The sequence below is a fragment of the Euleptes europaea genome, chromosome 4 (assembly GCF_029931775.1).
Source record: "Euleptes europaea isolate rEulEur1 chromosome 4, rEulEur1.hap1, whole genome shotgun sequence".
Lineage (NCBI taxonomy): Eukaryota > Metazoa > Chordata > Lepidosauria > Squamata > Sphaerodactylidae > Euleptes > Euleptes europaea.
The window spans coordinates 104,122,138-104,144,940 of NC_079315.1; the positions used below are offsets into that span (position 1 = coordinate 104,122,138).

Genomic DNA, 22,803 nt, shown 5'->3' on the forward strand with positions numbered 1-22,803 from the left:
CTAAAAATATTGGTTGTCAGGAGACAAAGAAGGCCCACCCACAACTATAAGGATATCATTTAATTTTTTAAAGAAATAAATAAAATTTTCAAAAAATATGTAAGTGGAAAAAAAGGTACAATTAAAATTCCCAGCTAAGCTTCATTGCGCAGTCGCAATAGTAAAGATCCGAGCCTATATAACGTATGCGTCTGCCCCACATAACCCGAATCAGAATTATTTTTTCAGAGTTATTTATTATAAATATCCTCAAAAAATGATTTTATTAATTAAAAAAAATTAAAATAGCAATACAACGTAAATTTTAGTTGTATACAGTAATAATTTTGGAACTTCTATTATATTGTCAAGCTACCAAAAGGTCATTAATATTGTTAACATATTGTCTAATGTTTAAGGGGGCCCACTTCATCAGGGGCCCACAGGGCCCACTTGCCATCAGGCAAAGTGACTCCCTGGCCAGTCCACCACTGGGTGAAGGAAAGGAAGACAGCAGAAGATCTGCTACGTGGCCTCAACCTATTGACTGAAGGTCCCCTCCTGTGCTTTGCCTGTTGCTAAATCGTCACCTTTCTTTCATCTTCCTGAGCCACTGGGTTCATGAGATAAGGATCGTAGCATTGCCCTGCTATCTTGACTCTCTTACTGAAATAAGCCAGGAATGGTTTGAGGGCCATTTGTGGGCTGTTTCTCTCCCCCCTCCCCCAAAGTATGAATGCATGCCCATTGTCCTGCCCTGGGGACTTGAAGCAGACTATCTTATCATCTGTTGTAATTAGCTCTTATCGATTCTATGTCAAACAGAAATTCTGTGACGGATTAGTTTATCATAGCACACAGGAAACTTTGTGGAAGAAAAATAGGAAATTGGTAAGACGAGAAAATATTGAGTAAAATATTAAACCTCACTTAGCTCTAAGTATTAACAGGGGCTTTTTTTGGTGGCTGTGTTTTAGAATTTGTCAAAGTAAATGGTTTTGGTTAAGTCTGCTACTTCTGTGGCCTTCGGTTTCTTTTCTTTTTTATTAGCTGAAGCTAGTTTTTTCAGAGCCTTGGCCTGGATAGCCCAGGCTAGCCCGATCTCAGAAGTTAAATAGGGTCAGCCCTGGTCAGTGTTTGGATGGGAGACCACCAAGGAATACCAGGACCGTGATGCAGAGGCAGGCAATGGCAAACTACCTCTGAGTGTCTCTTGCCTTGAAAACCCTATGGGGTCACCATAAGTGAGCTGTGACTTTATGGCAAAAAAGTTTTGTTCAGAATTCAAGGCGGACAGTTCTATTAAACTACTGCAGTGTGGGTGGGGAAGCAGAGTCATGTGGCACCTTAATGGCCAATATATTTATAGAAGAAAAAGCTTTTGTTGGCTAGTGTCTGCATTATCAGATGTAAGGCTGTTATTAGTTTATTCCAGAAACTCTTCCTTGATTTCTTGTTGCTATCTTGTGATATGGTAATAAGCAAGCTCATCCTATTTGATTAATTTTTGGATTTTTTCTTTCTTATCCTTCCTTCAGGCAACCTGTATTTTTTCTGCTCTCCAATTTGCAGTACAGGCTTAACCCCCTTCTAAGCCAGTTGACTTTTTGGGGGGTGACTTGGTTTAGGATTGCACTGTTGCAGAGTAACTCTGCATAGGTTTGCACCGTCAGGAGATTGCCGAAGATTTGCCGAAGCCATGACTAAATCAGTATTTGAGTCTCGTTCTCCAGGCCTGATACTGTGCGAGCAATCTTAAGCAGGTCTACTCAGAAATAAGCTGGATTTGAGTCCAGTAGCACCTTAGAGACCAACAAGGTTTTCAGGGGATAAGCTTTCGGGAGTCAAAGCTCCCTTTGTTTGGCTCTCAAAAGATTATACCCCCCAAATCTTGCTGGCCTGTAAGGCGCTACTGGACTCGAATATAGCTCTTCTACTGCAGACCAACATGGCTATCCTCTGAAGCCACTCAAAAATAAGTCCTGTTTTGTTGAATTGGACTTACTCCCGAAAAAGTTTCCTCACGATTGTAGCTGGTATCCATTACGCCACGTTGGAAGTGCTCAATTGCTCATATGTTTTATGTCTCTGTATTCAAGTTCTGAACTGTGGTTCTGTAAAAACAGAATTTCACAGATTTCACCAGAGAAGTTGAGTGATGAAGAAATTTGGGGCCAGTGGGTAAGCACTACCAAGAGAATTTAATTTTCCAGTATATATACAGAATGTATTTCCTGCTAGTGAGCTGGTGTGTCTTTTCAGCAATGTGCTGTAGGCACAGAGATTCTAAGGTGTGAATGTTGGTTCTTGACCTCTAAGAGCCCTGCTGTTTTTTCCTTCAGAGTGGGAAAGTTGAATATGTGGAAGGAAGGGTGCACAGAAGTTGTCATGTTGACTCTTTCTTACGAACAGATGTATGCAAGTACAGGCAGGACATATGTGCATTCACTGTAACACACGAACATGGTTTGAAGAAACCACAGAAGGTTTTGCATCACCACAGAGGCCTCTGGAACATCACATTCTGTGTAGGGTGTGCCAAGTTGGAATAGTACATGATTCCTTTTCCTCTGCTGTTGGTCTGGCAGGGATCTCTGAGTTAAATTGGAATTGTCGTATTCTTTCATTTTACACTTATTATTTATGAATGAGATTTTTAACCTGCCCTTTCCTGACCAAGGTCAGGTTCAGGGCTGCTTACGTCCAAAAACTACATAGTCAATACTTACTGATTAAAATACAGTACACCATAACAAGAAATGTGTGTGTTAAATGCTGTCAAGTCGCTCCCGACTCATGGCAACCCTATGAATCAATGTCCTCCAAAACATCCTAGCTTTAACAGCCTTGCTCAGAGCTTGCAAACTGAGGGCTGTGGCTTCCTTTATAGAGTCAATCCATGTCTTTTCCTGCTGCAACTTTTCCATGCGGAATGAGGATCTATTTATTGTTACAATTTCCTATCCTATATCTTAAAACATTGAACAACTTGATGGATTAAAACTGAAACTCCAGATGACGCCATTCAAGCTAATACCGATGGCAACACAGCCAAGAGAGAAGGTAGAATTAGCAGATGCAGAGATGGCGCAGGGTGGACAGCTGTGATACAACCATCGCTGCACTCAACCGTAGGCCTGGCAGAACACCTCTGTCTTACGGGCCCGGTGGAACTGAGCTAAATCCCACAAGACCTGGGTCTCATTTGACAGAGAGTTCCACCAGGAGCATTTGCCAAGTGTAGTATGGATTTGTTTAAACCCACCCCTTTCAATGGCCAGGAAGTCATTAAATAGTTTTCTCTCCCCCCCCCCCCCCCGCCCTATTCCATGCTGACTGAAGAAGCTGGCCTATGCTATCCAACGGTTAGATTTTGAAATCCAAGGATACGTACATCTGGCTAAGACAGGAAAATAGTAGATAGATGGGGAGTATGTATGTTAAGCTATTGAAAATTCCCAGGCCATCATTTTGTATACCTTTGCTTGTGTTGACAAAACTTGCTCAGATTCAGGACTTATAGTATAGGCTAAAAACATGCGTGCCCTGACCTGGATGGCCTGGGCTAGCCTGATCTTGTCAGATCTTGGAAGCTAAGCTGGTTTGGCCCTGGATAGTACTTGGATGGGAGACCAACAAGGAAGTCCAGAGTTGCTACACAAAGGCAGAGGCACCTTCCTAGAGGCACCTGGTTGGCCACTGTGTGAACAGACTGCTGGACTTGATGGGCCTGGGTCTGATCCAACATGGCTTTTCTTATGTTCTTAGAAACTCTCAGCGGAGCTTCCTATCTCGACGCCATCTTGGCATTATACCCCACTTATGTTCTTATGACAGACAATAGAAAACCACTTCTGAACATCTCTTGCCTTGGAAAGCCTACAGGGTTGCCCTAAGTCGGTTGCAACTTGACAGCATTTTCCACCACCAAATATATGCGTAGGAAGCAGGAATCCTGTTTGAATTGTGTCCCTGGAAGTTTTGGTGTTTGCAAATATTCATCTAAGTCAAAAGGTGAGAACAAAATGAAGCTTTTGCTTTCAAAACATGGATGCAATATAAAACCGTTTGCCTTTTGTACTGGACCAGAGACAAATTCCATTTAGCAAGGTAAAATGGGGAACAAATGAAACAGGATAGGCAGTAGCTGTCAAATGTGAAACTGAGGCCACACAACTGAGAGCCGTGTGGTGTAGTGGTTAAGAGCAGTGGTTTGGAGTGGTGGACTCTGCAAGATGCAGCCGAGACGGCACAGATGCATACAGTTAACATTGGAGTCAGTCACAGCGGATAGCTATTTAGCAAAGCTGCTTTACATTGCATACATGGCTACACTTCTGAACGTTACCCTCCGTGGGAAATAACTTGTATCCAGCACTTTGAAAAATATTATTAAGATGTGCAATATAAGAGGAACTTTCTTGTAAGTATATTTTTGTATGTATTTTATATAAAGTATTTTTTATAGGAGATTACATGTAATTGAATATTTTTTAAAAATGATTGTAAATTATATTAGGAAGGACTGATGAAGAATTCATATGCAAAGAATTTGAAACTGCCGTATCCTCCATGAAGCCTTTCCTCCTTGGACATTAATATTCTCCTACTCACCTGCAATGAGATGAGCGCAGAAGAATGATGTTTGTACTCTTAGAGACATGTCATATATGAATTGTTCCCTTTCTCTCATCACCGGTCAGGTGGTTTTGTATGTCTGTTTCATGTTGTAATTGTGTGTTGTATACATTTTGTAGTTGATTGTAACTTTGACGTATATAATTAGACACAGTAGCATATGAAGATAATTCTGCACCTTATACGTTCCTTCGCTCCTGTACTGATTTCCTAATCTCCTCGATACTAGTACAGTGGTGTCTGTTTTCTCCCCCAGTACCTGGAGGTTGGCAACCCTACTTGGGCTCCACTCTCCAAAGCTCTTCTGCTGTTTCTGCCTTTTGTTAGGCCCTTTGGGAAATAGCAGGAGATCTCCAGCTAGTTGTAATAGCAGGAGAGCTCCAGCTGGAGGTTGGCAACCTTAGTGTTATAGTCAAAGGCCCTGTTATGCTTGGGTATCTCATGGACTTTGGGAAAAATTTTTTTTAGAGAAGTATCCTTTGCTCAGTAGTCCAGGACATGACGTACGCGAAGATTGCAGGTCATGTGTGTCTCCAGTAAACAGTATCTGTATTAGCATGACTTAAAGAGAGACCTCTGCTTGAGATCTTCATGGGGCACTGCAAGTTGTAATAGAGGTTATTCGACTAGCTGGAGGAATGTCCTAACCTGTCCACTAGAACTGGTCTTACCTAAGCCCAGTAAAGCCCAACATGGATCCTGCCAATACGTTTTCTGTTTCCTGCTTGCTTCTTCCCTAAAGAGTCAACCCTGACTTCCTTCCTCCTCACTGGAGCAGGAGGTGCTTCAGAGAAGCCCAGGAGGCATCACTTTCGGGTCTGCAGGGAGAACCCATTTGAAGACTTATCTCCATTTTAGGAGGAAACTTGGAAGGGAACCGTCCCAACATTTTGGTTCAGTCATTTTGTTGTATTGTCAACTTTCTGTTCTCAAAATTCCAAATGTGCGCACAAACTCTACAAGGTTGGGGATCATAACCGCAAGTCTTGGGGTTTTGAAAGTGTGACATGAAAGGCAGATATTGGGGAAGGGGGCTGAACTTCTCGTAAGTGAACTTCCTGGGAGAGTGCGAACAGGCATAGTGCGAACAAACCAGCCCCATTTTTGAGTTTCCGATAGGGCTGGCTTGCCTGTGGAGCACCTTGTCTGCTTTTTTGGTAGCCCAGAATGCCTCCCGCTGGATGTCTGTCTCTTGAATCCTATTGTATTGCAAACGAGGGAAAGGAAATCCTAAATTTAGACGGAAAGGCAAATTTCTACTCTCTCTCCACCTCTTTAACCACTGGCATGTGTTCTGAAATAACACAGCCTCTTGGATGAAAGATAAGGAAATTGTCTTGTCTCTACGATAATTTACAGCAAGAACTAAATTGATGTGATAAAGAAGAGAAGGGGGGGCTGAAAGCTGCGGGTCAGCAGAGCTTGCTCTTAAGAAAATAAGTTCATCTTCTGTTTCTTCATCTTTTATCTTTACTGTCAGCCAAATTGGCAATTTGCTGCTCTTTCCCAGAAATGTACACTTCTTCTGGCATGTAATTAGGGGGAATTTTTGGAAGCTTTTTATATTGGCAATAATAACAGGATGTGTAATATGATACTTGCATCTCTTGAGTGCTTTCCTCTTCCCACCGAAACAATAGGCCACACACACACAAACACACGAAATTCTGTATTAATATAATAATTTACCTTTCCCAGCCATTCCCCGCTTTGTAACTGGGCACAGTGTTTTGTGGAAGGATCCAGTAGTTTCTTTAGTCCCAGATTCTTGTCCCCCAATTTTTCCTTATCTTTACTGCACATTAAGTGTTCACCTTCTTCCAAGGGAGAGCCAGCATGGTTAAGAGTGGTGGTTTGGAGCGGTGAACTCTGATCTGGAGAACTGAGGTTGATTCCCCACTCCTCCACATGAGCTGCAGACCGGGTTGGTTTCCCCACTCCTCTACATGAAGCCAGCTGGGTGACCTTGGGCTAGTCACAGCTCTCTTAGATAAAAGTGGCGCTCTCTTGGAGAGAGCCAGTGTGGTGTAGTGGTTAAGAGCAGTGGTTTGGAGCGGTGGAGTCTGATCTGGAGAACTGGGTTTGATTCCCTACTCCTCCACATGAACGGTGGAGGCTAATCCAGTGAATTGGATTTGTTTCCCCACTCCTACACATGAAGCCAGCTGGGTGACCTTGGGCAAGTCACTCTTTCTCAGCCTCACCCACCCCACAGGGTGTCTGGAGGGGAAGGGAAGGTGATTGTAAGCCGGTTTGAGTATCCCTTAAGTGGTAGCAAAAGTCGGCATATAAAAACCAACTCTTCTTCTTCAAGATCATGGTCATAGTGATGCATATCTGGTCAGCCTTTCAAGATCACACCTTAGTTTTGAATTGCAAATGCTTTACATTTGTTTACATGTCTCAGGTCTCACAGTCTTGGTCATACTAGACTGCTTTGTTAATGAAATCTGACGGTTAGATATTGGGGAGGGCAATAGGAAAGACTGTTTTGTTAGTGAATTCAGGCTCATGAATCTTCCGACGAAGACTTCTGGAGAACTTGAAAGCTTGCCCGCTGTGCTGTATTATTGTAGTTGGTATTAATAAAAAGTTAGTACATGGCTTTTCTTTTTAATTTTGCTATGGACCAAACATAGCTACCTACTTATTTTGTCCATATTGATAATATAAGGACTGCTATGTTTTCCTTCGCTTTCAACCTTTTAAGGGACTTGTGCATTCCATCTGGCATTAGATTAACGTTTGATCAGCTACGGGCAGGCTTATTTTCAACTGGATGGCTTCCTTTTTGTTTGGCTTCTTGTTGCATGTGTGTTCCAAGGATACCCCGACACTTTTCTGTATTGTTTTTAACAATTCTCAGCACATCAACTTTAATGCTGTAGCTCTGTTCAGGGTTATACTTGTAAGAACTGTTCGCCTATGGTTTGCAGGTTGGGTTCTAAAGGCACATAATGCGTGCTAATACTCGATTGGCAAGGGGGTTATCAGACCCCTCAACCTTACTCCATCCCCTCAAGTACTTTGTTTTTTTAAAGACAAAAATTAAAACCGTTGTTGACGCTGTTGTGAGGATGGCATTGTTGATGCTCTGCATACTAGCCAATAGGTGCCCACCGAAGTCCTATTTTCCAGATTCCATGCAAGTTGCCCTGAACAGGCGTATGCGTTCCCCTTTCTCTAGACAATGAAACCGTTTCCAGCGAACTTGAAATGTTGTTCCTGTCTTCACCTGTTGTTCATCAATCAAATGAACTCTCCTTGATTGGGAGGGGGGGCATCGAGCTCATGAATTGCCATCCGTGGCAATGGCTGTCCTTTTCAAGTCCACAGTTCATTGTGTTCAAACAAAACATGTGAGCTGCAATTGAAAATTGTATATGCAAAGGAAAGCGATGTGGTGCCAGAATCATTTGTCATCATTAAAGCAATTAAATATGTTCTCAGAGCATTTTCGCCATTGATTACTGCATTCATAATAACGACTAGCTCTGTTGCCTCTGTCTAACAAGTGCACCAAAATCTAACCTGTTGCCACCAGTACTTGGAGGCATATTTTTACCAGAGTCTGATGAGGACCCAGACTTGCTGTTGGGTGGTCTTTTCATTTTTCCATTTTCAGTTCTTGTACCTTTACCATCAACGAGGATATTCATTCTGTTTCCTGCACTTTGTGATTGGGCGCTTTGCTTTTTTCAGAGTTTTTATTTTGTTGTATCATTCGTACCAATTTGACGGGCGTCTCGTGACCCTTTCAGCACTGGAAGGTATAGAGATTCAGGAAGAGAAGCGCGCGGAAGGGTTGTGGCTCAGTGGCAGAACACCTGCTTTGCATGCAGAAGGTCCCAGGGTTCAGTCCCTGGTATCTCTAGTCAAAGAAAGACCAGGTAGCAAGAGATGTGAAAGACCTCTGCCCGAGATCTTGGAGAGCTGCTGCCAGTCATAGTAGACAGTACTGACCAATGGTCTGCTTCCCTAGAAGGCAGCTTCATGCAGTAGAAGGCAGTTTCAAGAATGTGTGTTCACATTCTTACTGAAAAAGTTATTCCTCTGGCCCTACTGTATTGCTCCTCATGATCAACTGAGGCCTCTTGGGCTTAGGGTTGCTAGGTCCCTCTTTGCCATCAGCGGGAGGTTTTGGGGCGGAGCCTGCAGAGGGCGGGGTTTGGGGAAGGGAGGGACTCCAATGCCATAGAATCCAATTGCCAAAGCAGCCATTTTCTCCAGGTGAACTGATCTCTACCAGCTGGAGATCAGGTGTAATAGCAGGAGATCTCCAGCTAGTACCTGGTGGTTGGCAACCCTACTTGGGCTTCACTCTCCAAAGCTCTTCTGTTGTTTCTGCCTTTTGTTAGGCCCTTTGGGAAAAGCCAGCAATAGTTCTTCCATCACGAGGGACTGCAGATTTCTAAGATATGTTTTGGCAGACGGGACGTACTTGGCTGTTTGCAGATGAACTCCTTGGCAGAGGAAGTTGGGCGTTTCCAAGCGTGTGAATGGGGGCTGTTGGGCACAAATGCTCTGCTCAGAGCCGCGCTGCGAAGAAGGTCTCTGTTAGGTTCACCACAAGCAGATTCTTCCATTGTGCAGTGGTGAGAGGAACTGGTGGCTTAGGGTTGCGGCAGATGAGCCAGACAGACAGTTTGCCACGTCTAAGCAGAACTGTTTTATGTTCCTCTCTTCCTCAAGAAGTGGGTTGTATGCACCCCTCCCTTTTCCTCTTAGGAGCACTGTCTGCTACAGCCTTTTATAAATATTATTGTACACAACTCCGTAATTTTCTCCCGGTGGAATGTAACTGGCTAGTAATCCCAAGAAGAAAACAAGGATACTAAAAAAAAAAAAATGCAACTTTTGTTTCCTAATTCAACTGGGTCTGCAGAGATTTTGCAAAAATCATAAGTTGGTTTTGTTGTCGTCGTCTTCTTCTTTTTGGGGGTATTTTGGGTTGTGTGTAATTTCTTATTACCTCTTCCTCTTATCATTCTCCTTTCCCCATTTACCCTGTTGGTATTATTAAAAAAATGCATGAGTAAGAGCTAAGGGGGAAAACTATCAGACATTTACTTCAGAACTGAGATATCACCTGCAAAATAAGTTTATAATACATCTTGAATACATGAAACTGCCTTATATTGGATCAGACTGAATCAGTATTGTCTACTCAGACTGGTATCAGCTCTCCAGGGTCTTAGATTGAGGTGTTTCGCATCACCTCCTGCTTGGTCCTTTTAACTGGAAATGCTGGGGATTGAACCTGGGACCTTCTGCATGCCAAGCAGATGCTCTACCACTGAGCCACAGCCCCTCCCTATAAAGTTGAGCATGTTGAAGAATGGTGTTTTGGTGATAGCTGCATCCCAGTCTCACCAGAGTTTGCATATTTTTTGCAGATGTGTTTCTGGTCCAATCCCATGTTCTTGGTGAAGACTGTAAACTGTGGATTTCAAAGTCGCACCACAATAAGCATAGGTTTAACAGTATGGGAAATCTCAGGTCTTGGGATTCTGTTCTGTTTTACAAACCTAGCTTCTGCTCCTTTTGGCTATAAAGTTAGCCTTAAATGTTTATTTTAGTTAGAAAATGTATATGCTGCCTCTCTGGAGAACTAGCTCAAGGCAACTTACAATGCAAAACATGATACAATCATTAAAAACAGCATAAAATCGTTAAAACTAACAAACTATTAAACACCCAGCCAGAGCATAAAAACAGCATGAAAACATCTAGCAGCCTGACACGATTTTCATAAAACAATTCTCAGGCTAGATGTTACTGGGCAGTATCTGTTGAAATTTCCTGAGCCAGATGAGGGGAGGGGCTGTGGCTCAGTGGTAGAGAAGAAGAATTGGTTTTTGTACCCCGCTTTTCTCTACCTTTAAGGAGTCTCAAAGCAGCTTACAATCGCCTTCCCCTCCTCACAACAAACCCATTTTGAGATAGGTGGGGCTGAGAGAGTTCCGAGAGAACTGTGACTAGCCCAAGGTCACCCAGCAGGCTTCATGTGGAGGAGTGGGGAAACCAACCCAGTTCTCCAGATTAGAGTCTGCCGCTGTTAACCACCACGCCATGCTGGCATCTGCAGATGGTCCCCAGGTTCAGTCCCCGGCATCTTCAACTGAAAGGACCAGGCAGTAGGTGGTGTGAAAGACCTCTACCTGAGGACCCTGGAGAGCCACTGGCAGTCTGAGTAGACAGTACTGACCCTGATAGACCAAGGGTCTGATTCCATATAAGGTAGCTTGATGATGTGTTATGTTCAGGCTGAGCAGGATTTCCAGTCTATTTTCAGGTCTGTTTGGGGTTCTTTAATATTTTGAGTAGCCCCACATTACCCCTCCCTAATCCCCCAATCTGTCATTGGCTGTTCTGCCATATTTCAGATGTCTTTTTTTTTACTCTGTCCTGTTTTGCACCTGCCATGTTTAGTACTAAGCCCTTTCCCAATGGATTATAATGTCAATTGTTATATAAATAATTACGATGGGTAGCCATGCTAAGTCTGTCACTCTCTGAAGAAGTGAGCTGTGGCTCACGAAAGCTCATACCCTGCCAGAAATTTTGTTAATCTTTAAGGTGCTACTGGACTCTTTGCTCTTCCCTGCTATAAATAATTACACAGTTTTGGGAACAGGAGAAAAGGAACGATGAAAATCCAAAGCTTACTACTAAGTGCTTTCCTTTAAACCTGACATTTTTAAATTGTGGGATGTAGCCGGCAGCTCTTATTTGTCTCCTGATTTACAACTGTTGACTAAATGTTGGCCAATCTTTGATTCTTCATTGTGAAGAAAAAAATGATCATTGGCTCAGCCGGGATGAAGTCTGGAGGGGAGGGGAGTTCCTAATTAATCCCCAAACACTGAAAAAAACAGGCCTTAGATGCTGACACTTGACATCTGTTTTTTTTTTCCTTGTCGAAGTTCATCTGTAAGTTGAATGTACTTTGGCAGCCGTGATTTTGGGGCTTAGTTTAAAAGAACCCTCTTGAACCAAAAGAGTTCCAGTGGAGCTGACTAACTTAAGAAATTCTTTTGCAACCCTAGTTTCTAGTCTGGGGGTGGAAGATTTGGTGTTCTCTCTCTATCTGGCACAGTGTTCCAGTTCTGATGTAATGCTGTCTGAATGTATAACTTTGGCTGGGCAAATGGAGCACTACTCTGGCTTGCTTAGCTGTGGTTGGCATTTTCATAAGCATTCTGTACCCCCTTTTTCACCAACCGCAGGGAGCACCGAACCATGTTTCGAACCTGTGGTCAGAAGCAGGTTTACAAATGGGGGCCGTACAAAACAGCCTAAAACAATCCGTAAAGCAGATCTCAAGCCAGAAGACCACCATAAAACAGCTGGAAAAATACCCCCCTAATTAAAAGCCTGGGTAAAAAGGGATGTTTTGGCCTGGTGGATGTCAAAGTGGGTGCTGGGGGGGGGGCGTTCCAAAGGCGAGGTGCCACCACAGAGAATGTCCTGTGTCTAGTTGCCATCTGCCTCAGCTCTGAAAGCATGGACACAGTGAGCAGGGCTGGGATGTGTGGGAGCAGATGGCCCTACAGGTACCCTGGCCCTAAGCCATTTAGGGCCTTAGAAGTAAGAACCAGTGCATTTAATTTTGCCCAGAAATAGATGGGCAGCCAGTGCAGATGTTTCAGCACAGGGATGATATGATCCCTGTAACCATCCTCTGACAACCGGCTGGCTGCCACATTTGGGACTAATTGAAGTTTCTGGACTGTTTTCAAAGACTTAGTTTGTATTACCTAACTTTGATGTGATCAGAGCATGGATCACCATGGCCAGATCATGCTTTGCGAGGAATGGCGGTAGCAGCTGGCACATCAGTCTTAAGCCAGGGGTGTCAAACTCATTTGTTATGAGGGTTGGATATGGCATAAATTTCACTTGGTGGGGGCTGAGCCATGCCTCACCAGCCCAGATTGAGAGTGGAGGGGTGGCTCTCTTGGCTGGCTTGCCAACTGGATAAGAGCTCTCAAGGAGCCAGATCAGGCCAGCAGGCCGTATGTTTTGACACCCCTGGTCTAAGCTGATTTCACATGAACACATGAAACTGCCTTTCACTGAATCAGACCCTTGGTTCACCAAAGTCAGTATAGCAGCAGCTCTCCAAGGTCTCAGGCTGAGGTCTTTTACATCACCTACTTGCCTAGTCTGTTTATCTGGAGATGCCGGGGATTGAACATGGGACCTTCTGCATGCCAAGCAGATGCTCCACCATTGAGCCACTGCTCCAGGGGAGGTCTGAGCCTTCAACCATAGGCTAGGATCCAACAGCTCTCCCAAGTAAAGGAGTGTCCCTTCAGGGGTTATGCAGCCCTGTCCAGACTTTGCAGTCCCTGCGCAGCTTCTCCATCGACCTACAGCACCTCAGTCTTGTCCGGATTGATCTACAGCTGCAAGATTGAAAAGGGTGAGGAAATGTCCATCAGCGAGCAGAAGAAGAAAGGGGGGGGGAACAGGCGAGTGTCCATGGACCCAAAGTGGGGAAAAGAATGGCAGAAGGAAACCAGGAGGAGGAGACCAGGCTTATGCTGGGATTAACAGCCCAAGCAATCTTCAGTGGAAGAGCCAGAAGGTCCCAGGTTCAGTCCCCAGCATCTCCAGTTTAGAAAGGAACAGGCAGTAGGAGATGTGAAAGACTTCTGACTTCAGCTTTACTGTGGGCACTTCTAAGTTCAGCTTTACACTGGCAGAAATTCTTCAGCAGTAAAAACCAAGCTGGCACCCTCTGTGCATTAGCTATCAATGCAAAGGTTTTGTGTAGGCAAGTGCTTTTCAAAGCAAACAGATACACAGATCACTGCTTTTTTTAAATGATTTCTCCCGCCCCACCCACCCCCCGCTTTCCATTTCTAGCTGAGCAGGGCTCTTGTTCTGACATGTCCTCTTACTGGGGCCATTTGACTTCAATCTGATCAAAGTATGCCTATTACAACTTATTACAGACACATGCATAAAGAGATTTATTTCTCTCTTGCCTAATCTTGTCTGTACCTCAGCAAGCTGTCAAATATACTGCTTGGAGGGATGGTGGATTGTAAGTGCGTACGATTCGTCATGGCCACAGGGCAAGGGGAGATAAAGAGCCTTGCTAGCTATAAAAGCTACAGAAGGCACGATGTCATTTTGAGGCACCAAGTCGGCCCGCCTGTTTTCTGCTGGCTCCATCCTCCAAAAAGCCAATTCGTGGCTGACGGGTTAGAAGCTAAAATCCCCTTCTGTTCCTGATCGTAAAGGGGATGTCCTGCTGGCCTGGGGCAAGCATTTGTTGTTTTTCGGAAAACAGCAGATTGGCCAACTGTACCTGCTTCTCCTTTTGCCTGCCCGCCTTTTCTCTCTGTCTGTCATCACTGTGCTAACATAACTACCTGTCCTGACATTGTGGAGTGAGGCAGCAGAGACCTCTGGGAGTTGCCTTTTGTTGAGACCTTGGCAGCAAAGCTCTGTGGCGAAGAACATTTTCAAAACATAATTCTTCTGACTCTGAGAGACTGATTTAAGGTAAGGATCGCATGCATGCACTGCTCCACGTGAATTGTCTCTTTCTCTCTCTCTCGGCTTTCCCTCTAAACCACTGGTTCCCAACCAGGGGTCCGTGGACCCCCAGGGGTCCACGAGAACTAAATTAAGGTCCGCGAAACAAAGTTATAAACCCATAACAAATTAATATTTTCAATTAAAAGTTCTCTATTATAAAATATATATATTCAAATATAATTCTAAGTTTAATGTTTAACTAGCAGTTATGATTAAAGTTTATTTTCAAATTCCTGGAATTTTTATTTTGAACCCTGGACCGAACAAAAAAGTCCTAGTGGTCCCTGGTCAAAAAAAGGTTGGGAGCCACTGCTCTAAACAGATGCAGCTGGTGTGGTGTAGTGTTCAGGTGTTGGATTTGAGTCTAGGAGATATGGTTCAAATCCTTGCTCTGCCATGAAGCTTGATGACTGAGCCTGGGCTTGTCATGCGCCTTCAACCTTGCCTACCTTGCAGGGCTGTTGGCATCAAGTGGTGGGAGGGAGAATGATGCATATCCTGAAGAGGAGAAGACTGAGAGGGGATATGTTAACCATGTTCAAGTATTTGAAGGGCTGTCATATAGAGGATGGTGTGGGGTTGTTTTTTGTTGTCCAAGAAGGCCGGACCAGAACCAACGGGTTGAAATTAAATCAAAAGAGTTTCCGTCTAGACATTAGGAAGAATTTTCTAACAGTTAGAGCGGTTCCTCATTGGAACAGGCTTCCTCAGGAGATGGTAAGCGCTCTTTCCCTGGAGGTTTTTAAGAAGAGGTTAGATGGCCATCTGTCGGCAATGCTGATTCTGTGACCTTAGGCAGATGATGAGAGGGAGGGCATCTTGGCCATCTTCTGGTCACTAGGGGTGTGGAGGGGGGGAGGTAGTTGTGAATTTCCTGCATGTGCAGGGGGTTGGACTTGATGGCCCTGGTGGTCCCTTCCAACTCTATGATTCTATGATATTGTCCTGAGCTCCTTAAATGAATGTTGGAATAAAAATGTGCTAAATAAGTGGGAAGAAGGGATGGCAGCATGGTATAGCCCAATCTCGTCAGATCTAGGAAGCTAAGCAGGATCAGTTCTTGGACGGGAGACCAACAAGGACGACTCTGCAGAAGAAGGCAATGGCCAACCACCTCTGATTAATTACTTGCCTTGAAACCTCTTGGTGGGGTTGCCATAAGTCAGTCGGCTGTGACTTGACGGCACTTGACACTCACAAATATGTGGGAATAATGGTGATCACACATACACAGATTTTGGCTGAGAAACAGAATCTTATATGCAGAAACCCACTTGTTCAAATGAATACAAACTTAGGTAGGTAGTTGATTTGGTCTAGGCATTTGGATGTTAAATCCCTTAGCCAAGTTAAGCCATCACTGTTAAAACAAGAGTCCTGTGGCACCATAAAGACTAAGGGCTGGGTCCTAACCGGCTTTTCCATCTGCAAAAGAGGAAAGAGGCACTCCCATTTGAACACAAAAAGGCTGTGTCAGGGATCGTGGGAGCCACATGAACAAATAAGCTATGTAGGATGGTAGCTGTAATGAAGAGGGGGGCTGGACGAGATTGAGCGAAAGAACTGATGGAATCCATCTCTAAGCTTTTATAGATATGTCTGACAAAGTGGACTCTGGCCCCCAAAAGGCGTATACCACAATATGTTCGTTAATCTTTAAGGGGCTACTGAGTTTAAAAATACTAGAACACCTCTCTAGTAAGGAAGACAGAAGTTAAATTTTGTGCATTGCAGTTTCTGGCACTTTGCATCAAAGAATTGTACCGTTCTAGGGAAAACCAGAGTGTCATTTGTTTGCAGCATTTGGAGGGCCCTATTAGATCTAAGTTAGCTGCTTGAAAAAAAAAAATTAAGTATGATACCCAGTTGTGATTTGTGTATGTTAAAGTGGTAGCCTGTTCTCATTAAAGTATAATAATCTTAAGAAGAGCCCTGCTGGATTGCATTCAGGGTCCATTTAGCACAGCATCTTGAAAATACAGTATTGACGTGGATTGTTATTATGCATATTGATGCCAACAACCTTGTATTAAGCATCCTTTTAATAGGAGTGAAGTTGCAGTATCTAGCAAGTTAGGCAGGACCACAGTTTGAGTGGGTGAATGCCACAGACATCTCCTGCAACATGCGGTAGAGTGCATGCTTTCTTGCATCGCCTTTTTTTCTTTCTTCTTGTGGGGAAGGGCCATGGCGCAGTGACAGAACATCTGTTTTGCATGCAGAAGGTCCGAGGTTCAATCCCGAGCGTCTCCTGTTAAAATTGTTAGGTGATGTGGAAAACTTTAACCCTGCACAATTATTTCTGGTCAGAGTAGACAGTACTGACCTTGAGAGACCAATGGTCTGATTCAGTAGAAGGCGGCTTGACATATTCTGCAATAATATATGATAAAGATATTGGTGATTGATGTCAGACCCTTCTAGTTTTCTCAAAACTTTACCCAGCCTAAGTGAGGAAAGAGGATGTTGTCTAAAGAAGAAACACTCACTGGAGAGTTTTCCTTTTGGTAGATTTAAAAAGTTAAAAAGGTAAAGGTCCCCTGTGCAAGCACCAGGTCATTCCTGACCTATGGGGTGATGTCACATCCCAATGTTTACCAGGCAGACTTTGTTTGCGGGGTGGTTTGCCAGTGCCTTCCCCAGTCATCTTCCCTTTACCCCCAGCAAGCTGGGTACTCATTTTACTGACCTCGGAAGGATGGAAGGCTGAGTCGACCTTGAGCCGGCTACCAGAAACCAACGTCCATCGGGATCGAACTCAGGTGGTGAGCAGAGCTTGGACTGCAGTACTGCAGCTTACCACTCTGTGCCACAGGGCTCCTTTTTGGTAGATTTACAGCAGGTTAAATATTGAATGCTTCCAGATGAGAGTTCTTATTCTGGAGTGATTGCCAAATAACTCTGTGTGTGTGTTTTTTTAATGGTCCCTGTTCTTAAAATAGCATGTTTCTCCTCTGCTGAGTGAACTTCAGAAAGCCAAAGGCTGGCTCAGCTAAGTGCAAAGAAATGTTGGTTCAAAAGAGAGAGCCACAACGCACTGGCTTTTGCTGGCAGCTTTGAAAAACACCACATTCTGTCTAGAAGAAACCAAATATAATGCACTGCAGCACAATTTTGCCAAGCAAGTCTACGCAGATTACCAAGTCTTACCATTATAAGCCTCAAATGGAGCTTGGTTGCCCACACAGATAAGTGCTGGCTATTTCAAGCTCGAATAAATCCACTTCCCTCACGTTTCTAAAGCAAGTTTCTGTATCCTTTATAAAAATAAAACAATTTTTTTTTTAAAAAAGTTTCTAAATAAGATCATCAGAGGATGAGACAAACTAGCAAGAAACTTGTTAACAATTCTGCTGCTGTGTTTCTCAAGCCTCTTGAGGGAACCGGCCAAATTGAGGCCAGTCGTCCTCTCTGATTGTTTTGTCATTTTTGACCCAGCTTTTCGCCCACAGAGAAGCTAAATTTACCGTGACAGGAATGTGTCATTGGAGTCAGGATGTGGCTTATGGTTTTGGTGAGCCACATGTGGACTGTGACTGCCACAAAACTCCAAATGTCAAGTTCTTTCCAAAAAATTGACGATCTTCCCACCCATGGTTTGTCCCAGCTAGCTTATTTTATTTATATTTTTTACTTTATTTATTCCCTTCCTTTTTCACGGAGACTTCAGGCAGATTAACATGGTGTAAAACAATGCATTTAAATAGCATGAGACCTAATAAGCAATGCTATAGGACTAGGATTACTACGGTTGCCAGGTCTCTCTTTGTAATCCGCAGGAGGTTTTTGGGGCGGAGCCTGAGGAGGGCCGGGTTTGGGGAAGGGAGTTTGTTTCTGAGTTTAAGTCAAGGCGGTTTAGTATGCTGGTGCATCGATATCTTCACAGATACTTTTTTTTTGGGGGGGGGGCACTTGGGACCAAAGCTTTGTATACCCCCGGCGTATACACCTGCTGCATCTTGGTATCCACAAATATGCAAGTTTTGATTCTGGTGTTTTAGTATGCCTCTTGAAAATGTAAGCTGATAGATTTGAATCCTGGGTAGGAGAAAACGCGGTATATACATTTCTAAACAAATAAAATGTTACTATTCAAAAATTTAAATATTTACATATTTTTTATTTCCTTTTTTAGAGTCTGGCTGTGTAAAAGATGATGCCCTTTCCTGCTTGAGGTGACCAGTTCTTCACTGTGAATTGTAAAAGAATGTGGAGAGGCTCAAGCCTCTGCTGTCTCTTGGCAGTAGCACATCTGTATTTCCTGAGGTCGGTCCACAGTCAAGAGAAAGGTTGGTGCTGTTGGATTGCAACTTGCTGTCTATATTTGCAGTTGTGCTTTTGTGTAGTTTGATGTGGGAATGGCAAGTAATATGTTTGTTTCACTTCGGGGACAAATCCTTTTGCTGGTATAACGGAACTGGCAATCTGTGGTTGGTGCTTGCCCTGGAAACCTGAGCTGTGTCTGCACATGGTTGGATATTGCACTGTTGCGCAGTAGGACTCTGCCACAACTGAACTAGACAACCCAGCTGCAGATAGAATGACAGAGTTGGAAGGGGCCATACAGGCCATCTAGTCCAGCCCCCTGCTCAATGTAGGATCAGCCTAGAGCATCCCTGACAATTCATCCAGCCTCTGCTTAAAGACTGCCAGTGAAGGGGAGCTCACCACCTCCCTAGGTGATGGCGATAATGCAACCATAATACACCTGTATGCGGATGCAGCCTCCGACAGCAAAAAAAACCCTTATCATTTGCCACTAAGGAGGGAATAAAACATCTTTCTCATGACGTGAAAGGAGGTGAGAGACAAGGTGGGAGATGTTTAAAGCATATGTTCCCTGTCATGTTTGCTTTGCTGTTTAATACAGAATGTGTTGAACATGAACACCCAAAGGCAAGGTTTTTTTGTTTGCTTGTATTTGAATGAAATGTATGTGGCTTCAAGCCTTTAGGGAGATGTTGTAGATACTGATAAAATGAATAAAACATACATTATTAATCTGATGCTCCCATTGTTTAATTTGCTAATCTAGTAAATGGAGTTCAGCAACTAGTGGTCCATTTGAAATTTCGCATTGGAACCAAGGAGAAATATCTAAACCATTACTGTTGTGCACCTAAGACTTTTAACAACAAAGATTTCTTGTTAAAAAATGATTTATTAAATTTTTTATATCCATTTATTAAAATGGTTATAATATTAAAATAATTATAGCATCTGCCTACCCCTGGTTTTTGCTCCAGCTGAAGAATAGTGGCAGGAACTGGGGGGCAGGAGATGGCCTGTCATGGCAGAGCAATCCGGGAAGCCTGTTGGGGGAGGTAAGCAGTATATAATTATTTAAATCAATAAAAGCATGCCACTGGTCTTTGAGATGGGAAAACAACCATACATATTAGGAAACAGTGCTTGGAGTGGGGGGAGGGGATGGATTAGCTAGGGAGTGGGGAGAGAGTAGATTTGAGTATGGGCAAAGGAGCGGAAAGGAGCCCCCAGGCGCAGCGTGGTAAGCTCTGCTTGCGACCTGAGTCCGACGGAAGTCAGTTTCACGTAGTTGGCTCAGGTTTGACTCAGCCTTCCATCCTTCCAAGGCCGGTGAAATGAGTACCCAGCTTGCTGGGGGTAAAGCGTAGATGACTGGGGAAGGCAATGAAGTCTGCCTAGTAAATGTCGTGATGTGACATCACTCTATTGGTCAGTAATGACCCGGTGCTTGCACGGTGGACTACTTTTCCTTTTTAAATGAATGGAATGGCACGAAAGGGGGTAAAGTGTCCTGGGGGAACACAGAGAGGGCGGCGGCGGAGGGAGGCAAGGCTAGCAGAGATGGGAGCATTGGCATTGGTCTGCTCTCCCATCCACTGCTTGAAGAACTTGCTTCTTTGCGCAGCTGATTCTGTATTGAAGGGCTCTTGGCGTGCATCTTTGGTGTGTTTAGTTGAGTGCTTGCAACTGCCAGCGTGGCTGTGCCTCTAGTGGTTTTGAGGGCATGTGAATTCCAGGAGGGAAAGCCATTCAGCCCGTATTAGGGGAATCAGATTTCCTGGTTGAAAGCTGGGTAGGCCACACCTTACACATCAAAGTCCTGGTGGGCAGGCCAAGTAATTGGTAGTGACTCATTGAGGTGCCAAGGATTATTCTTACAATCCAGTGATGTGGTCAGCTGTAAATTAGAGGGAACATTGTACTTTTCCTTTGGCTGCTTCCTTTGAGTACTCAACAGTCTCTTTTAACGGCTGTGATGAAATCCAGCAGCTTGTGAAGTTTTCAAAGTCGGTTCGAAGTATGTGATAAAAAGTTGCGTCCCAAAAGATTCTTTAGCCCTGGAATTTATGTGTTGTTTTTTTTGTATTCTGCTTTCTCTGGCAAAGGCTTGAAACACACTTTAAAACAATATAAATTCCAGTATAAAACGTAATATTTATTAATCGCCTGCAATTTACACCAGAGTAAACCAGCAGTTCAAACAAGTACCCATGACTCTAAAATAACATAAAATGGTAAAGATAAAAAGACATAGCAGCCCGGAAAACTACAATAAAATAAGATTTATTAGCTTCAAAACAATACAAATGTGCCGAGCAGCAAACCAGACAATGAAATTTAAAAAATTAAAATAAAATAAAAGGCGAGAGGTATACAAGATTTCAAAACAATGGGACAAATAAAATAGCATTAATAATAAATATGTTTAGCTGGTTCAGGAAGCTTAATAGACTCAGAAACCGTAACTCAGTGCCAGCTGAATATTTGTGGTGCGGCTATTCCACAAGTAAGGTGCTACCATAGAAAAGACATGTTCTGAGGGTAGGGTTGCCAGCTCAGGTTGGGAAATACCGGGATAATTTGGGGTTAGAGCTTGAGGAGGGGCATGGTTTGGGGGAGTGAGGGACTACAAGAGCATGTAATGTTATAGAGTCCACCTTCCAAAGTGTCCATTTTCTCCAGGTGAGCTGATCTTTGTCACCTGGAGATCAGGTGTAATAGCGGGAGATCTCCAGCTACCACCTGGAGGTTGGCAACCCTACCTTAGGGGGCCACCCACCTTATTGCTGGTGGTAATGGAACAAGGGCTGTAAAGGTAACCTGAGCAATCAGGCAGCTTTATGTGGGAGCAGATAGCCCTTTGAATACCCTAGTCTCAGACTGGTGATACAGGTGCTTTGTAAATTATGCCAGACGGCAACCTTGCTACTGCAGTATGAGCCAGTTGAAATCCCTGAACAGTCCTCAAAGGCAGGCCCCACATAGGCCCTGTGAGTCCACCGTTGTGTTTCCACAGTGGCCAGCCAGATGGGAAGCACAAAGCAGCGGTGCTTTATCCCTAAGATCTAGTATTTAGAGGCATGCTGCTTCTGAACATGGAGGTTCGATTTAGCTGTCATTGCGAGTAGTCTGATACAATCGACATAAATACAGAGTGAAGTGGAACATAGCTGGGGAAGGAAATGAGTGTATAATATTGTAAGTAGTTATTTAAATAATTGATTAAACCATTTAAAATGAAAAGAAATCGAAAGAAAAGCTTTGGAAGTCTTGATTTATTTTATTAGTAATGAAAAGGAATGTGTCAGATTTATTTTAATACAAACACTTTTGAGCTAGATAAAGCCCACTCTTAATAGGCCACAAACCTTACAGTGTAATAAATCTGTTAGTCTTCCAAGTGCCACAAGTCACATTTATTTGTGCTTCTTAGCAAAGGCTGACATGGCTGCCTCAGTGGAATTGGTTTGAGTATCTCTAGTTTGGTTTTAGCCTTGGATTCACCCCTTTTTGAATTATGAAATTGCATCTAATGTGAACAAGGAGCAGTTGCTGAGATTGTAACCAGGCTTTCTTTCTCTGTTGGAAAGAAATGTTTTATGAAGGGTTGAGAGGCCAGAAGTCTCTCGCTCAGCTGTTTTCCCGGGGTTGGGGTGTGGATATTACATGGAGTAGTAAGAAAGAATTGGTGCAGCTGTCTTCGAGATAAGAGACCCCCTCGTTTAAGAACAAAACAGCTCTTCTGTCTTTGCCTCAATGCTCGTTTGGCCTTTCTAAGGTCGTGCAGTTTCAGACTTTTCTCACCCTCTGGAAATGAAATTTGTTAATTTATTTTTTAATTTGTACCCGGCTTCCCCCCCCCCCCAGACACACAGTGGGGACCCAGTGTGGCTTTTCACATCATTCTCCCCTCCTGTTTTATCCTCACAACAACAACCCTGTAAGGTAGTTTAGGCTAAAAGTGTATGGCTGGCCCAAGGTCAGCCAATGAGCTTCCGTGTCAGACAGAAACACTTTTGTCTATCCATGGCCCTTTGTGAGGCATCTGGAAGGCCTTTTATAATGGCTGCATTCGGTTACACAACATGGGTTTAAAATGTGGAACAAGAGTTTATGATAGAGCTGGAAGGGACCACCAGGGTCATCTAGTCCAACCCCCTTCACAAGTACACCCCCAGTGACCCCTACTCCATGCCCAGAAGATGGCCAAGATGCCCTCCCTCTCATCATCTGCCTAAGGTCATAGAATCAGCATTGCTGACAGATGGCTATCTAACCTCTGCTTAAAAACCTCCAGGGAAGGAGAGCTCACCACCTCCCGAGGAAGCCTGTTCTACCAAGGAACCGCTCTGTTAGAAAGTT

The 22,803-nt window shown here is 43.8% G+C and overlaps 1 protein-coding gene across 1 annotated transcript in view; it reads left to right on the forward strand.

The window, feature by feature from the left end:
• The first annotated feature begins 18,315 nt into the window (after nt 1-18,315).
• The window catches only part of LIFR (LIF receptor subunit alpha), a 57,023-nt gene continuing 52,535 nt past the window's right edge, over nt 18,316-22,803 (forward strand). The window contains exon 1 of the mRNA XM_056849061.1: nt 18,316-18,461. Coding sequence (XP_056705039.1) covers nt 18,380-18,461 — 82 coding nt within the window. The 5' untranslated portion in view covers nt 18,316-18,379. The remainder of the gene's footprint in view (nt 18,462-22,803) is intronic.